Source organism: Penicillium subrubescens, assembly GCF_028828155.1.
Source record: "Penicillium subrubescens strain IBT 31985 chromosome Unknown utg000005l_segment0_segment0, whole genome shotgun sequence".
NCBI lineage: Eukaryota > Fungi > Ascomycota > Eurotiomycetes > Eurotiales > Aspergillaceae > Penicillium > Penicillium subrubescens.
In genome coordinates, this window is record NW_026643155.1 from 3,960,262 (window position 1) to 3,974,827 (window position 14,566).

Genomic DNA, 14,566 nt, shown 5'->3' on the forward strand with positions numbered 1-14,566 from the left:
GGCGGATTTCATTACCCTCTTCTCATCTATTTTTGTGTGATTTTATACTCCACCGCTGACTGTGTAACGGCGTCATTCATCCAAAACATATTCCTATTTTAGGTGGAATTTTCTTGTCGTCTTGATATTTGACTTCACGCAGTTCCTTTCCTTCCGATCGATTGCCTTCAACTGAAGACCTTTTTTTCTCTTTCTCCTACCTGATCAACTTCAACACCGCCACTATGGGAAGCTTCGTGCCTTCCGTTGAGGACTACAAGCCCAACTTCAAGACGCCATGGATTGAGACTCCCCTTGTCGAGTCGGCCAACCTTTCTCGCGCCGCTGGATGCCGCATTTTCCTCAAGCTGGAGAATGTCCAGCCTAGTGGCTCTTTCAAGTCCCGTGCTATGGGCAACCAGATCCTTTCTCACCTCCGCAAACCCGAATATGCCAATCGCCGGGTTCACTTCTATGCCTCCTCCGGAGGAAACGCTGGACTGGCAGCTGTGTGTGCTGCCCGCAGCCTGGGATACCCTTGCACCGTCGTTGTGCCTCTATCGACCAAGCCCTTGATGATTGAGAAGCTCCGGGCAGCCGGTGCTGCGGACGTTATCCGCCACGGAGAAACGTTCTTCGAGGCTGGCTCATACATGAAGGATGTTATTATGAAGACTAGCTCCGGTGACGACGAGGACGTGGCTAAGATTGCCCTTCACCCATTCGATAACCAGCCCATCTGGGAAGGAAACAGCACTATCATCGACGAACTGGAGAAGCAACTCCCTGTTCCTGCCAACTCCGACGAAGAGGAAGTTTACCGCGGGCGGGCTCTCCCTCTGGATGCTGTCCTCTGCAGCGTTGGTGGTGGCGGTCTCCTCAACGGTCTAGTAATGGGCCTTGAGAAGCGACGATCCCAGAAGCAGAGCGTTCACACCGGATCCTCTACCACCGGCCACGCGTATATGGACATCTCTACCTCCGAAACAATCTCTTCTCGCCCCGTGGCCACTGAGCCCCGCCCTATTCACCTACTCGCCATCGAAACTGACGGCACGGACTCGCTGGCCGCTGCCATTGCCAATAACTCTCTCGTCTCTCTCCCCAAGATCACATCCCAAGCTACCTCTCTCGGTGCCATCCGTGTATCGGAAACCACATTCCAGTACGCCGTTGCCCCTCCACCCGGCATCAAAGTCCACAGCGCCGTCCTCACGGACGCCGAAGCCGCCCGCGGTGTACTCCGTCTCGCAGACGACGAGCGACTCCTCGTCGAGCTGGCCTGTGGTGTCTGTGTCGAGGCGGCCATTGGCGATACTGCCGCCGCTGCTGCTGAAGCCTCCGCATCGGCGAACGCCGTGGCCGCCGGTCAAAGCGCCAAGAAGCGCAAGAGAGGCCCGAACGACTCTGTCCCTGACCGGGATGAAGGCTACGGAGATGACCGATGGTCCACGACGGATGTCGATAACGAGACCGATCCTGAGATGGAGCCGGAGGTCAGCGACTGCACCAAGTCGGCCTCTCCCGTTCTCAACTCTAAGCTCAAGCAGTTGGTGCCGGACCTCAACGAGCAGAGCAGGGTTGTCATCGTCGTTTGCGGCGGAAGTAATGTTACTATCGACATGGCCAGCGAATATAGACGGCTGTTGTCGGAGGGTTGGGTTTAAACTATCATGCCACGTTGATAAAGATTTCCTTTCTCGGTTTCTCTTGTTGTCTTCTTGCTCTTATATACCTCTTATTGCCCCTTGGCTTGTCACGCATGAGTGTTGTGCTCTATGGCTCTTGATGTCTTTGGATTTCGTTACGAATATTGCATTTCCTTTTTAATGTTCATTTGCATACAGGTTAGCTTGTCCTTGTTAGAGAAAAGAAAGAAAGGATTAATATGAATCATTTTGAAATTTCACATGACTTGAGAACCAGCAGTAATAACGCACATTGCACCGAATAGATCCCATTTGATCCAAAATCACGCAACTTCTTCCAACTGACGAATCCGATAATCCCAATAATTCTTCCGAATGGGATCATACTTCTCCTTCAACATCGTCAGCATCTCAACAGCCTTCACCTTCTCCGCCTCAGCATAAACATCCGCCAACCACTCCACCGCATGACTACTCTTAACCACATCCCCATCAACAAACTTCCCCACAAACCCCTCCCACTCTCCCAACCCCCTCCCCGCCGCCCTTAACGCACCACGCGCATACCACCACGGACTCCGATTCTCCGGCGCCCGGACAATCTGCTCCTGTGCAAACTTCAACTCCGCATCAACCAAATCCTCATCCACAACAGGCAATCGACCCTTCTCCTCCGGGCTGATGTCCGCATTACCCGCGTTCACCATGCCCGCGTCGGGCACGTCGTCGCGGGGCCCGAAGCGAAGCATATACCGATGGTTCCAGGCGGAGTTGTTGCGGACGTCGGCTTTGATGAGGGCCTCGACGTCTTCGAGCTCGCGGGGTGAGTCCCAGAGCTTGAAGTGGCGGACTAGCCAGTGGCGGTAGGTCCAGACGTGGTAGTTTTTGGAGTCTTGGGCGAACATTTCCATGAGGAAGTCTGGTTCTTTGGCAGGCATGCTTGGGAAGTGTGTCTGTGAGGAGATTAGGACTTGGCGGTGGTGCCTGTGAGGATTAGTTAGAATTTGGTGTTTCTCTTGAGAGGGGATTTCGTAGGGTAGGTGATATCGTACCAGATTTGGTAGTTTTTGAGGTATTTGAGAGACACTCCGTTCAGCCAGTTGAGTTCCTCGATGAGGTCCTTGTCCAGGGCGAAGAGGATCCTGGCCCGGTAGATCCTAGAAATATGTAAGAAAATATTCTTTAAGTGAGATGATTAGGTTGGTTTTACTTACCACACGGTATAATGTGCTGGATTCATCGAAATCACATCTTTGGTCAAGTTCAGTGCCCGTTCGGACATCTCATTCGCGGCCATCACGGCCCGCAGGTACGACGTTGCTTCAAGGTACTCGGATGGATAGGCGATAGTGGCCAGCGGCATTGCACCAGAATCAGAGCCATCGTTAAGCTCGATGGGAGTGATATCTGCCCACTCGGGGTCATTGGCATAGCCCTCGGCCATTTTGAGGGATTGGTTATCCACGATATCAAATCTGCGGGGGGTTGCGTTCGGGAGATAAGATGCCAGCTGCGGCGAGTTGTCACGGCTCTGACAGGAACAGCGAGACAATATCAACCGGTTCTAGGTTAGATTTGTCTTTTGGCACACCGGAAGATGAATTGGACACTCTATCCTGCTGGGAAGTTGCTTGAAATGCGTCGGGTTGGCTGAGAGGTGAAAGGTGGGGCGCAGTTTGTGGCCTGAGGCGGAAACAAAGAAACGGAGAACAATCGACTCGCTTGATATTGTTCTTTTCTTATTTTACACAACTATCGACTAAACTCGACAATATATACATTATGATTGGATTCCAATGAATCATCCGGCGTGGTTATACAGTCTTTTGCTTTCCCCAACCCACCACTTGCCCACTTTCTCGGCTTCAACCACCCACTGCCCAGCTTTATCTCCATGTGCACTCTTTACCCGTGATACCAAGTCATCCAGCGACCATCCACGTAAAAGGTTCTCCTCATCAGGATCTGTATCTAAGTTTGAAAAAACAAATTCAAAATCTTGTGTCAACGGTAGGATCAGTCGATATGGAACAGCGGCAGATCCAACGCTGAGCATCTCCCCGCCAGCAGAAATGATACCGAAGTTCCATGATTGTCGTCCATCGTCGGTAGCTTTGTATGAACGAATTAGCGATTGACCTTCATATTCATTCATCAGGTCCAATGCAATGCCCAAGTCTTTCTCGTTGAGCGATTTAGTCTGCACCAACAAGTCGAGAATTGTCGGGATGATGGACAGTGATGTCGTGTTGGCTGTGATTTGGATCTTCGGCAGCAGTGGATGTCTAAAGACGAGAGGAACACGGAAATTGCTAATGTGGCCGTTTTCATAGCATCCTGTCACTGGTGAATCTTCTTGGAAGGCTTGGCCACTGAATTTCTTGTTAGAATGTTGAGGTTTTGAGTTCATAAGTCAATTATATGACTTACTGGTCTCCAACGAACACAACCAGCGTCTCATTTGAGATGCCCTTTTTATCTAACAGCCCGAGCAAATCACCTAGCCAGGTATCCACGTAGCGAACGGAGTTGAGGTAACTATTCATGTCCTCATGCTTCCCGATCAGACTCTCGTCGGAGAAGTATTGTTCGCTTTGGAACCCCTTTGGCAGGCCCCATGGGTGGTGTGTTGTGCTAGTAAAATGTGACAGGAACAATCTTTCATTGTTCTTGATCGCATCATCAATCGCGTCTTCCATATATGGATATACCTCTCGTTCCGAGTAGCTATTGAGAGTTAGTATTCCACGCCAGACCTTACGCCTGCAGCCGATCATCAATGACTTACCCAAAGTAATTGATCTCTTCCATATCATCATGGTAATGCTTTGCGTCTTTCTGACCAATATCCTCGCGATAGACCGTCTTTTTGAATCCAATTTGGTCATTCAGGATATTCTGATCGGCATAGATTCCAGTCACAGCTTGTATAAAGATGGATGTCCACTTGCGCTCCCGGAGGTCCCTCAAAGAACTGGCGGATGGGTTCTCTTTGAACTTATTGAACAGTTCCAGCACCTGCATGATGCACGGTTGATAGATATCGGACTTGATCTCTTCCATAAAGTCCAAAGGGAGTGGCCACACTCCACAGTGATTCACAATCTCGCTTTTGAATGAGAGACTGCTACCAGTCAGGACGCCATTGATATTGAGACCGCCCATTCCTGCCTCGGTTGTATCTTTCCAAAGCGATGAGTCCATTCCCCTTGTGCTCTTGGGGAAATCTCCAGACTCGCCAGTCAGTATCTCGGCGATGGGTGTCAGATGAGACAGGTTGGCGTTCAATTGGTGGATCAAATCTGGATCTTGGGACTTGTAGGAGTTGAGAATCTCGCGGTGTAGGTGGGAACCTGATCTAAATGGAAACACGTCTTTTCGTGTACTCTCCATCATCACAAGTACCACGTGACTGATGGGAACGTCGTGATCTTTCAGAGCCTGAGTCAATGGCTCCAGTAATTTTTGATCAAGGTTCGTTATCCGCAAGGGATCGTTGACTGGATTGTAATAATTCTTCATGGCTGTCGCATTCTTCCCCTTACTCCAGCGTTCAAACCCCGGAGGTAGTGAACCAGAAGCCCAATCTGGCAGGGATTTAGCCCCCATATCGAAGTTTGGTGACCAGCCTTTGAAATGACCATCTGGAGCTTTCCAATGCCCCTCACTAATGAGTTCTGGCAACGGGAATGCGTGGTTCGAGGGTTGGCGCACTTCTGGAGTCCTTGAAACCAATGCCTCGAGAAAAGTAAAAGGAATAGCGCCTGAAATGTGGCTGTATGGTACTTTGGGACGGATCAACCAAAGCAAAAGCGTTCCGATAAGACCAATGATAGTCCACAAACGAGCTGGACGCTTTCTCTTAGTAACGATTTTTAGATCGTCGAGCATAGAATCCTCGTGGGCATCCTCGGTAGAATGGATGCCAGGTAATGCAGATAGCCACAGATCAAAGACTGTGGAGCAGACTCTTGTAAAGACCCAAGACATGATGAGCAGCATGCAACCACTGCCCAGAAATGACTTGAGCCCACTGAGCATCAATTTCCTTCCTTCGGCATCATTCCCAACGCTGGTGACTGCATCCCAACGGACTTCGCTTCCAGTCACGAAGTAGAATCCAAGCTGAGAAGAGCAGAGACAAAATGTCAAGAGCCTATGGTTGGAGGTCAGTATAGAACTGTCATAATACACATGCTCCATGCTGTCTTACGCCGTAGCTGGGACGAAAATTAACCCCATAATGGACCTCAGTCCTGTGGATTTCTGCAGGAGGAACCACGTCGCTCCAGACAGTAAGACTTCCTGTATGAAGAAAGTTGGGAAGTAGAGCGCTAAGAGCCCAGCTGGTATGGAACCCGCATGTTGGAAGAGATGTAGCAGTTTGGAGGTTAATGTTGATACCACTACTATCGATAGCAAGAATGGCCGAACGAATGGTTGATGGTGGGCGATCATGATGGCTAGCAGGTATTCGATGTGAGCAAAGCGCTGGTATTGCGACTGAACAAAACGTATTATATGAGACCACTGACAGTGACTGTGGTCAGTGGTAAAAAATGGTTCTCAAACGAAGTAAGAAGACCATGATCAAGGAATCAATGACTATATCTTTCTATTTGGACTAACAGATGCGGTAGGCATGTCCTTGAGATTCTGCATCCGGTTACTCCCCAATCTGGGGACTCCGCACATTCAGTAATCCGGGGATGTGGATCCAGCTCTGTTATTGAAGGACCCGGTACATGGATTCAAATCTGTGAATTGCCTGTAGAAGAAAACGACTCTCTGATCATTCGATTCAACAGACTGTTCTTTTCAAGATCGACTGAGGGAAACACAATCCACCCTACAGCTCTAGCAAACCTCAGTAGAGCTGTCAAGCCCCAACAGAGAAAACCAGGGAGGCAGGCATGTGGTCAGACCCCTTCCCCTTGGCCGGATAAGGAAGGGGGTCAGACGAGCTGGTAGTTTACGCTATTTCGACTCATCCTTTCGCAAGATGATGGCCATTCCCACTAGACATCGCAGAGCAGAGACATTCAATAAACAAGAATGAGTGAGAATTGGTTGTTATATGAGATCAGGATATTATTAGATATTATTATGAGCTTGGTGATATGTGTCTAGGAATGGACGTGGCTCAGCATGGTTCGTAGAAGCTAACTTGAAGCTGGATCGTTAGACCAGAGCTGTGCCTGGGCATGCTGGAACTCAGTCCGTCATCCGAACACACGACAACAGACGGCGAAGAAGGAAAAGCCGATCACAAGGCCTAACAAAGTCTGAAAGCACTCATGTAAAAGGTTCTCTTTTTAGGTCATGAAAATGCTGGTGGGGCAACAGGGGAATGCCTGGTTCAAGGGATGTCGTGTGCTCCCTTGCTGGATTTGGAAATGATCTATTCCACATTCCAGAGCCCCGAAATCGTCTCCTTGGGGCTCCTTTGCGGTAAACGAGGGACAGGCTGAGATTTCAATCAGGTTTTTCTATCAAGTCTAAGACTTGGAGGTCATGGACAGAACCCCACGGCTTGTGTTCTTAGTGACAGAAGATTTCAATTAATGATTAACTTGCAGCTGATATCTCACATATTCCCATAGAAGATTAATACAATTCCCATCAACCAAAGGTCTCCCCACCATTCTTCAAATATTCGGTCTCCTCCGCGGTCGGCACCCTACCCAGTGCTTGATTCCGGTGCGGATACCGCCCAAACCGCTCGATAATAACCTTATGCCTCTTCTCAAAATCGAGTAAATTGGTCAATAACGCGCTGAGAGCATCCTGTTTATTCGACAGAATCCCATAACACTTCTTCTCATCCTCACTCAAGGTAGATACATCCCTTAGGAGAAAACGACCCATATCTTTCGCCGTCTCCTCATGCTGCTTGACGGCTTGCTCATGTACGGCAAGATTTTCAGAGTGCATCAGTGGCATGTGAAACCAGAAGCGACGTGCGAGGCGGTATCGCACTTCTGAATATTTGGTCGGAATACCGGCATCGATTGCACGAACAGCAATCTCTTCCGCAAGTGGGTCAAAGCGGCCGAATACAAGCTTTGACTCGTCTCCACGATGGCAGTTCCGAGGTACTTGGTCCAAAAGGAGGATGATACTCAGCCAGTCCAGGGGGGATGAGATATCGATTGCATCCAGGATATCTGCTGCGGATGCACTGGATTCAATAATGGTGTCTAGGGCAGGTTGGAATTGTGCACTAATCGATTAAATGAGTATCGATTGCGAACTGAATATATAGTAGAGGTTCACTCACACGCAGATCTTGTCGAAAGTCTCATCGCGAGTAAACCAACGCTGCATATCACTCTGGCCAGGGAGGATCAAAGCGTCCTCATCTTCCATGTGCTCGAACCAAAATTCGCGAATTTCTTCCAGAAGATCAGGAGTCAAGGTCTCCTTCAACTCTGAAACATTGCTCATCATGGCAAACCGTGCCGAATGGAAGAAGCGAGTCGGTAGTCGAGAAGGACAGGAAGCTCGCGTCTTGAATCTGTACGTCAGAGGCGTGGCACGGTTCACAGCTAGGGGCGAGAGATGTGGCTGGGCGCTAAGCGACCAAGTTGATAAATGGCGCGAGGAGAGTCTCGTCGTGCGTAGCTACTTTCAGCATTAATTGTTTGGTATAAGAGAATCAATATTGATATATGCTTACCGTGTTCGCGCGCACCAGGTGAGCCATAATGTTTTTTTCTCTGAGATTTGAGCTTTCCCCGGATTCATCACTTGGCTCCAGATCCGATCGCCCGGTTCAATCGATGAGTCAGCATCGGCATTTTCGGCCTCCAGGACAAAGTGCCGATGCCGATGGAACATAAGCAGGAATAAATGTCAATTATGAACAGCTAGCTTCATAATTGAAATCTATCAAAGCTCATTGAAGGAAGCTACAATAGTTCAAGAAGCTCTTGGTATCCTTACCCATTGATCACCTCATAGAAGTCAATATACTACGCGCATTCTGAAGATTACAGTGTCATTTCCTTCTGATCTAATGAACGAAAAAACCATCTAAATGCTAATCAATCCTAGATAATACTCGGCTATTATGAAAAGCTGAATATCTCTAGTCCGAATTTCCTATGCTTTGAATACCTAACCAACACCCATCTCTTTACCCAATTACCAAACCCATGTAAATGATCTCGGAAACCGTGGGTTCATCTAAAAAATAAGGATGTTAGGCTCAAGGAATACTGTACTAACAATAAACTCTTTCGTCATATGGCACATATACATGTACATGAGTACCTTCCTATATTCAACTCTAACCACTCAATGGTGAATGTACTCTATATTATAGTTGCACAACTTCCTGGCAACTTTATTACTTGACCCAAAAAGGTAAAGAAATCCGGCCAACTCTAAACTTTACTTGACATGTTTATCAAAAAAGATAAGCGATCGTGACCAACCAGTTGGTCTCCCCGCACTCGACCCCAATTTCCCATCTGCCCCCCTCAACTTTACGCATCCACCACCATGTCGGATCCAACTCTTCACAATCCCCCATCGAGCCATTCGAGCCATTCGCCATGCGACGAGTCAAAAAGTCCCGCAACGGCTGTGCCAGATGCAAAAGTAAACGGGTTAGTTCACTGTTGCTATTGCGGTTTGCCCCGGATCTGTCCGAAAACTGGAACTCCGCTTTCCTTTCCCTATCGGTAATCTATCTAACTGCCGGAAACAAATAGGTCAAGTGCGGAGAGGAAAAGCCTCATTGTAGCCGCTGTACCCGTCTAGGTGTTCGTTGCCCTGGGTATGTCCAGTCTTTACGCTGGATCACCAAACATGAACAACCCAGTCCGGGCGCTGTATCAGATGGGAGAGTCGAGAGCCCAGAGGCTTCGGTGAAGCCGCCTAGACAGCCATCGCATCAGGCAAATCATGCATTGCCGCTGGATGAGGCCAATGCTGGCCAGTCGCAGAATCTAGATTCGTCAGGTTTTGGACCCGATGCGCCAAATGGACTTTGTGATCATCTTTGGGATCTCCCTGGCAGTGGATCACTGCCTGAATTAACGGATCTATGCCCGCCGTCGCCGATGACGGCGTCGGTGTCGGCCTTTTCACAGCATCGTGACTCGGTATATGACTTTGGATCATCGGGGGATACTGCGGCTGATCTATCCCGTTTCCTGTCTTTGATAGGACCACCACAGGCCGAAGAGAACGGTGCCAGCGGAAGCGTCTATCGAGACTTTTCGCCCTCTACTATTGTCCGCAGTTATCCACCATCATCACAGGCACAACGATCCCCCGCGCGTGACTTTGCGACTATATCTCGATCTCTGAACAACCCTTCATGGACACTCATCGAGTACTACTTCAAAGAAGTCGCTGCCCTCTTTTCCAGCTATGACAGCCAAATGAACCCGTTCCGCACGACCGTCTCCCGCCTTTGGGGCTCATCACTAGCCATGTGCCGTACAATGCAAAGCATGGCCGCAGCAACGCTAGTCAATGACTTCCCACAATTCGGCCCAATGGGTCGGAAAATGCGTGACGAAGCCGTGGAAATAATCACCCGCGAGGCAGTCATGGATGACAAGGCACTATTGGCATTACTCATGCTAGGTCAAACAGCTAGTTGGCATGACCCCAAGGATCTGGGAATCTCTTTCTTCAATCTGCTTCGCAAACAGGTCAACTCTCTAGCCTCGTCATCGAATGGTCCAAACTTCGGATTCGTCAAGAACGTCAGCAATAACTATCGCTTCTTCGAAGAGGCCCTCATCTACTGGGAGATGCTTCTCTCCTTCGTGACGGACAATGAGTCAATGGTATTCTCAGATACGAGCACCTCATCAATGGGCGAAGCGCTCGTTCTCCAACGAATCCCCCATCCATGGACCGGCATCGCGCGAGACACCCAATTCACCGTCCACGAAGTCGGCCGTCTAGTCCGCCGCGAGCGTAAACGCATTCGCGCGAGACAATTCACCTCGCAAGATGAAATCGCCCGCGCACAGAGGGCTATTAAAAAGGCCCGGGAACTGGAAGAACGACTCCTCGGCCTGGCCCATCCATCCGAAGCCGAGATCATCAGTCCCGGCGATGAAGAAACACCCGTCTGGCATCTTCTCACTATGGCTGAAGTATACCGCTGCACGGGTCTGATGCAGTTGTACCGCGTCTTCCCAGATCTCTTGCGGAACCGCCTCCCAAATTCAGATGCACCACAGTACCCCGGTGCAGGATGTTCCAATGCCCGCGACCCGTTCTTCCCCATCGACCTGGACAGCATGAACATGTTCCCCGGATTCGCTGACGCAAATTCCAATTCCACTGCGAATAATAGCAACCCGCCAAATACTCAATACACACCTTCCTCCCCTCCGCAGAATACCTTCACATCGCCCCATTCCCAGTCACACTCTCAATCCCAATCTCAGCAACATCCCATATCCACCTCAGACCCCTCCAACCCAGATCTCTTCGATAAATGGCTCACCGAATTCGCCGTAACAACCCTCTCCCGCCTAAAAACCATCCCCATCGAATCCCGCACCCGCTGCCTCCAACCCTTTCTCCTCGTCGCTTCATGCAGCGAACTCCGTCTCCCAAAGCCATGCCCATCCACAGACCCTTCCTTCCCCGCCGGTATTGGTAGCGAGGCAGGCGGAAACGGGGATGAAGCTAGTACCGAACCGCCGAGTATCTCGATGGAAGCTATTGAAGTCTCGCGCACGAGGCGGTTCATTCTTGGTCGGCTTACGTCTTTTTTGCATGTGTTGCCGCCGAAGCCGATTAATGTTTGTGTTAGGCTTGTCAAGGAGGTTTGGAGGAGGATGGATGCGGGGCAGGTGGATACTTATTGGATTGATGTTATGATTGAGAAGGGGTGGGAGACGACGATGGGGTAGGATAGGACTGGGACTAGGACTAGGATTTGACAATGTCGAAACACTGTCATTGACTGGGATATCGTGGATTTGGAACACCTGAACTAAGTCTGGAGATCTGGGTCATGTCATGACCACTGCAAATACTGTATCTGATACTGCACATACGATTTACGAAATGCATCACGCTATAGTATGCGAAACACTATTCATACCAACAAGGAATCATATTATGTATTTGTATGGGATGTCCAAGCAGCCCCTAGCTATCCGTCGAACACACCTGCGCCAGACATGCTCATGCCAAAAGAGAACCCGAGACGGAAATGCAAAACGTAGAGTCCAAAGAAGTTGAAGAAGAATGAGAATGATAGAAAGCAGACCGTCAAAGACAGAGACACTCACACGTAGACGGGGCGTAGTCCAATAACGCTCAACTCTCGAACAGGGTCCAATAAGAAAGGGGGTGTATAATGCATAGGGTTGATAATGTGTACAGAGAATGAAACATGAATGGTAGAAAAAGAAGACGCGGAGGACTCATTAAGTCTCCAACTGGCCAGTGGAGTCCTGGGGGAGTTGAATATGATAGTGAAACCGGGGCCTCTGCAAATGCACAAGCCAATATCAAAAGGGCGTAAGCGATAGAAGTGATGGACGTGTAAAGTGACTACGCAAGATAAAAACCGCATCAATGCGTAGCTGTAGCCCGCTTCCAGAACTTCCATCCCTCGCGCTTCTCATGGTACCCAACACCCACAAGTTGCTCGATACCCTCGGGCCCATCGGCATTCTCGAATTTTTGCTGATCAATTTCCACGCCGCCCTCTTCATCAGAGCCATTGCGCAGCACTGCAGGCCATAGAACACCGACACCGTCGCCGCCAAGAGTAGTCTCGTACTTGGTAAAGCCTTCGGTATCAAGTTTCTGCTCGAGGTCACGAACAACCTCAGCCTTGGCGTCCGGTCGGAGGAGGGTAATAGCGCAGCCACCACCACCAGCACCAGTCAACTTAGTCCAGCCAATGTCGGCATAGTCGACAAGTTCACGAATACGTTCCAGGCGCGGGTGTGACACACCGAGAGAAACGAGGAAGCCATGGTTGATGCGGATCAAGGTACCAAAGTGCTCGAGGGTCTCTTCAGAGTCACCCACAAAGTCGGGGGTTTCGAGCAGACGCTGCGCCGAGCACGTCACATGGTCAATGGCATCGAGAATAGACTCGGTCACCACGGGATGAGCCTTCTTCAGCTCACCCACCTTGGCGACCTCGGTCAGGGTAGACCGCGACTGTCGCGTATCGACCAGAAGCAGGGGCAGTTCCGGGAAATTGGGGAGCGAGGTCACCGTCGGCGGCTTGGTGTAGTCTGAACGCTTGAAGATCACGGCCTTGCCGCCCGCGGCCACCGTGTTGTCCACTCCACTAGGATTTCCATGAATGCACATCTCGCCAACAAAGGCCCAGCGATTGATGCGCTCAATCTGGGTCTCGGCCTCCTCGCTCGGCTGATCCGGGTGAGGACCCGAGAGGGTGCGAATCTGAAGGAGGAGCGCGGCGCTGATACAGACGCACACACTGGCGCTGCTGCCCAGGCCGGCTCCCGTGGGGATGGTGGAGCGAAGGGTGTAGATGGCGCCTGGGCTTTGCGAAGAGCCCAACGAGAGGAAGAGGTAGAGGAAGGACGAGGCGGAACGGATATGGATTTTGCGCTGGTCTTCGGGGAGGTGCTTGGAGACGGCTCCGACGTGGGGTTGAATAGCCTCGACCAGCTCGGGGTCGAGCTCGGTGACGAGATCATAGTAGAACTTCTTCTTTGACGGCTGCTGGAACACATCCCAGGGGAGAGTATCAATATTCCAGGTATGGCTCAGCCCAATATCGCGGAAATTCAAGGTAACGGTGCGCTGGGATTTGGAGAGGGTCGTGACAAGGAGGTAGGAACGGAGGGAGATGGCAGCGGCCAAGGCAGCCTTGCCGTGCACCACGGCGTGTTCTCCAAACACAATGACTTTGCCAGGGGCAGAGACCATGAAGGCCGGGGCCATCGGCGAGGAAGCCTTGCGAGACATGTTGGGTCGTCGTGATTTCGTGCCGTTTTGAGTGTGGGAAGTGGACGAAACGGAGCTGCTGTCGGAAGAGTGGTCGAGAGAGTCTGGTTCCATGCCGTTGCCATTCACCCGGGAGCGGTCTGGCAGTCCGTTTTGTATATCGAAATGGGCGACCGGACGTCGCTGGTTATGATTATGACCGTTTGCGCCTCTCACGCTGCCATTAAGTCGACGCGCATTGGTACTGCTGGACATGGCAGGATTGAAGATTCAGGGGTGGGGGAGGAAAAAGGTGGAGGTGGAAATCCTGGGAGGAGAGGGGGGAGGGACTGGGAATGAACGGAAGGGGGAGGGGAAAGGTAGTAATTAACAGAGTCGCTATAGGGCAATGGACATGGTTTGGGCCAGAACAATGGCAATTGACAATAAGCAATAGTCTCTCTCAGTTGTTGTCCAGAGTGCTCGGATATACAGAGTAGCGTCGAGAACACGCGCCCACCATCACAGCCACGCTAGTCTGCTAAAGAACTCCAGAATTATACCCTGGTCCACTCGATTAGATCCAATCAGAGTCCCTAGAATCTCAATTGGTCATCAGCCCCGTTTCCTTCCATTTGTTTTCTCCAGCTAGAATATCTTGGAGCTGTGGTAAATGCTCATTTTCTTTCTGCCTATCGTGTGTGGCGCAGGCTTCGCTTAACTCCGGATTCAAGCGGACTATACGGAGTAGTGACGAACCATAGCTAGCTATTATTAAATACGTGTTCGATATTTCTTTATTTCTGTATGTATGAAGGACATAATTCTACAGTATAGTACATAGTATAGTAGTACACGCTTAACTCGGCACTTGTTCTTTGTTTTTGACTTTTTTGGCTCTCAGACATCTTCGGCTACCTGCACCATCCCCCTCCAACCTTACTACAGTAGTACTAGGGCTACTGCATGATGATTCATCCCCCCTGCTCCGCTGATCTCCGGGTGGTGGCGCTGACTTGCAGGAGCTGGAATGCGTTAGT

General features: G+C 50.3%; 5 protein-coding genes across 5 annotated transcripts; 2 read left to right on the forward strand and 3 right to left on the reverse strand.

Annotated features, from left to right (window-relative positions):
* Positions 1 to 224: 224 nt before the first annotated feature.
* N7473_007956 (putative L-serine dehydratase) lies at positions 225 to 1,646 on the forward strand (the record flags this gene model as incomplete). The annotated part of the gene is made up of 1 exon (XM_057153896.1): positions 225 to 1,646. One exon carries the CDS (start codon positions 225 to 227, stop codon positions 1,644 to 1,646), a length of 1,422 nt encoding a protein of 473 aa, XP_057008234.1.
* A 305-nt stretch (positions 1,647 to 1,951) lies between these two features.
* On the reverse strand, positions 1,952 to 5,870 carry ramB (bifunctional protein farnesyltransferase/protein geranylgeranyltransferase; the record flags this gene model as incomplete). The annotated part of the gene is made up of 7 exons (XM_057153897.1): positions 1,952 to 2,612; positions 2,681 to 2,785; positions 2,843 to 3,157; positions 3,473 to 4,000; positions 4,059 to 4,355; positions 4,417 to 5,784; positions 5,842 to 5,870. 7 exons carry the CDS (start codon positions 5,868 to 5,870, stop codon positions 1,952 to 1,954), a joined length of 3,303 nt encoding a protein of 1,100 aa, XP_057008235.1.
* A 1,380-nt stretch (positions 5,871 to 7,250) lies between these two features.
* Positions 7,251 to 8,334, reverse strand: N7473_007958 (DUF924 family protein; the record flags this gene model as incomplete). The annotated part of the gene is made up of 3 exons (XM_057153898.1): positions 7,251 to 7,851; positions 7,909 to 8,252; positions 8,308 to 8,334. 3 exons carry the CDS (start codon positions 8,332 to 8,334, stop codon positions 7,251 to 7,253), a joined length of 972 nt encoding a protein of 323 aa, XP_057008236.1.
* Positions 8,335 to 9,134: 800 nt separating this feature from the next.
* Positions 9,135 to 11,518, forward strand: N7473_007959 (Zn(II)2Cys6 transcription factor; the record flags this gene model as incomplete). Its single annotated transcript, XM_057153899.1, has 2 exons — positions 9,135 to 9,233; positions 9,347 to 11,518. The coding sequence occupies 2 exons, from the start codon at positions 9,135 to 9,137 to the stop codon at positions 11,516 to 11,518; spliced, it is 2,271 nt and encodes a 756-aa protein (XP_057008237.1).
* Positions 11,519 to 12,188: 670 nt separating this feature from the next.
* Positions 12,189 to 13,802, reverse strand: erg12 (mevalonate kinase; the record flags this gene model as incomplete). The annotated part of the gene is made up of 1 exon (XM_057153900.1): positions 12,189 to 13,802. One exon carries the CDS (start codon positions 13,800 to 13,802, stop codon positions 12,189 to 12,191), a length of 1,614 nt encoding a protein of 537 aa, XP_057008238.1.
* Positions 13,803 to 14,566: the final 764 nt, after the last annotated feature.